At 36.4% G+C, this 3,017-nt stretch overlaps 1 protein-coding gene across 1 annotated transcript in view; it reads left to right on the top strand.

The window, feature by feature from the left end:
• The window catches only part of LOC111403808 (40S ribosomal protein S29), a 4,539-nt gene extending 2,100 nt beyond the window's left edge, over positions 1-2,439 (top strand). Inside the window, exons 2-3 of the mRNA XM_023032428.1 lie at positions 1,843-1,942; positions 2,214-2,439. Of these exons, the coding sequence (XP_022888196.1) occupies positions 1,843-1,942; positions 2,214-2,222 (109 nt within the window). The 3' untranslated portion in view covers positions 2,223-2,439. The remainder of the gene's footprint in view (positions 1-1,842; positions 1,943-2,213) is intronic.
• Positions 2,440-3,017: the final 578 nt, after the last annotated feature.

The following is a 3,017-nucleotide window of genomic DNA, read 5'->3' as shown; positions in this document are numbered from 1 at the left end:
TGTCTACTGACTTTGCTCTGTGGTTGCCAAAATGAAATCCGCCTCTGGCTCTTCCTCTTCCCGAGAATCACCAAATTGGTTACCATATTGCTGATGCTGATTTTTATGATCCTTAAATCCTTTACCTCTTCCTTTATTTGCTTTGTTTGAAGTCCAACCATAACCACCTGTTGAAGCCTTCAATGCTTGTTCATCTTTGTCCTGCTCATTGATCTTCTGTTGATGGATAAGCAAAGAGCTTTGGAGTTCATCTAGTGAAAGCTCATCAATATCTTTGAACTCCTCTATTGAGCAGACAACAAAATTAAATTTTGGAGTCATGGACCGAAGTAATTTTTCGACAATGGTAACATCTTCAGTTTTGTCACCATGAGTCCGCATCTTATTGGCAATCGTCATTACCCGTGAGAAGTAATCCGTCACAGATTCTCCTGACTTCATTCAAGTTGTTTCAAATTCTGATCGAAGAGCTTGTAGCTGCTGCCTTTTCGCTCTTTCCAACCCCTGGTATTTCTTCTTCATAGAATCCCAGATTTGCTTGGAGGTATCTTTGCAAAGAATAGTTTCCAAGATTGAGCGATCGATGGCTTGAAACAAATAATTCTTGGCCTTGAGATCCTTTAGACGTTGACTTTCCACTTCTATTTTCTGTGCTTCTATTGCTGCTGCACTAGATCGTAGGAAATTCTCCATTAACATGCTCCAATGATCATAGTGCCCATTGAAACGTGGAATGGTTGGTTGTACAAAGCTGTCTGAAGCCATCATTCACTGCTACTGCAGAACGAAAAGAAGAAGAACTGAAAAATGAAAGATTGTTATTGCAGCTCTTTCACTTTCTTCACAACCAGGCTCTGATACCACTGATAATTTAGAAACAAGAAAGTGGGAACTGGAAAGTGAACTTTATTACTCTAAGAAATCAATGGATTAATTCACAGTAACATGCTCTATTTATAGAGCTGGAAACCAACGAACTGCAGCCACTAACCCACTAACTCCTGATAAAATGCTAAAGACTTGGTAAATGCAAAACAAACTCTAATTTGACTGGGCCAAAACAAGCCACGTTCCTAAATAAAATAAATACAATTTATCAACTTACCTAAAGACTAGGACAATAGCAATTAAATAGTCTTGGACTTTTTCAACATTGCTCACTACCGGTTTTGACTCTGGAATCTGGATGTACTTGGGTTTCTTGTTCATTTTTGTGCCTTTTTGTTTGTTGGGAGTTCGTCTCATGAAGTCCTATTTTGGTTTAGAAGCTTTAATTTCTCAATGGATTTATTATGTTTCATGAAGTGCTGGATCTGTCTCTGCCCCATCATTTCAGACGGGGGTAATGTAAAAAATTATGTTTGCATACTTGCTGTAAGCTGAAATTATACATCATGTGTAGCATAAATTAGAGTTTTCCAAGTTCTCTTGTTCACTTACATTGTGCAATTTTCTTTCGAGAAAGAAGATTATATATACCTTCTCTTCTAGTGCATGCTGCCTTGCCCTAAAGCATATATAGCTGTAATTTTTTACCAAGTTTTAAAAACTCAACATCCTAGCGTTGCTTTAATGTGTGTTGATCTAGTCATGAAAGAGATACGGTTGGAAATATCTCTAAAATTTTTACCAATATTGCTACTTTAACTAATGGTAATTTGTATACGTGTGAAGAAACTTGAGACAACGGGAATGATCTTTGAATTTATCTTGAGTAACTAGAAGTGCGGTCATATGTTGCTGAATACATGTTCGTGATAAATGTTTTTTTTATTTGTTCTTCATGTTTTCTCATGGGAGTTCTGCCTAACTGTTGACATTTTAAATATTTCAATTTGGCAGCCGTGTGTGTGGGAACCCCCACGGTATAATTAGAAAGTATGGGCTCATGTGCTGCAGACAATGCTTTCGCAGCAATGCCAAGGAAATAGGCTTCATCAAGGTAATCAGCCGAATTTCTTAAAAATCTTTTGATGGCGTAGGTTTCTATACAAAGCTTTGTATATGCAATTGCTTCTGTATTTACTTGAAGCTAAATTTTCTATGGATTTGGTCGGGAGATTCTACATCTATAGAGATTTGGATCCAACTGCAACTTTGTAAAAATTTGCTTGAATGATTAGATCATCACGCTTTATTTTCACTGTTACTTCTTTAAGGGTTCATGTTTTTTCTCTAAGAAGATTAATTATTGTGAAAATTTGTTTTTGCAGTATCGCTAAGCGGGCAAGCCAAGATTTCTACTGGAGGAAGATTTTTCTCATGTGATGCTTTTAACTATTTCAGAGTTAACTTTTTAAATCATCTTATCCCGTCTTCGTTCAGAAAATGGGTGTATTGAGAATGATTATTCCGAGTTTATAATTTAACTTGAAATTTTATGTGAACAACAAATTATATTTGCGTATTTTATTGTCGTGCCCATTGCTGTTATGCATCCACATGGTGTTCTAATTTGAGTTGCAGAACCATATATGCTATTAATATATAGGATAAATATATTTGTACAAAATCTTGTTGGTAAAAAGGTGTAATCACTCTCACAAAATTAGTGGACCCCACCTGAATTTAAAATATATCCGCATGTGGTCCCCTTTTCAATAGTGAGTAAGAGACTTTGTACATGTAGCATGATTCTAATATATGTGTGTACGTGCACGCTTGTGCTTGATGAATTGGATTAGATGAGATATAACTTAGCTTTGTTTCCGATGAGAATTTGGAGTTGCTACACGATTTTTCTTTTGCCACCTTATTTCGCCACCTTATTCGCGCGCCCTTGATGAATTGGATCAGACAACATATAACTTAGCTTTGTTTCTGATGAGAATTTGGAGTTGCTACACAATATCTTTTTTGCCACCCTATTTCGGTTCATTGATTAGCCAATGCAATACTTGGTTTTGATTTGGAGTTGCTACACGATTTGCCACCCGATTTCGGTTCATTGCTTTTCCAATGCAATACTTAGTTTTGATTTGTCTCTCTTTCAGTATTCTTTGGTAAAATGGCGTATG

This window comes from Olea europaea, chromosome 11 (assembly GCF_002742605.1).
Source record: "Olea europaea var. sylvestris chromosome 11, O_europaea_v1, whole genome shotgun sequence".
NCBI classification, from domain to species: domain Eukaryota; kingdom Viridiplantae; phylum Streptophyta; class Magnoliopsida; order Lamiales; family Oleaceae; genus Olea; species Olea europaea.
This window is presented reverse-complemented; position numbering and strand designations above follow the sequence as displayed.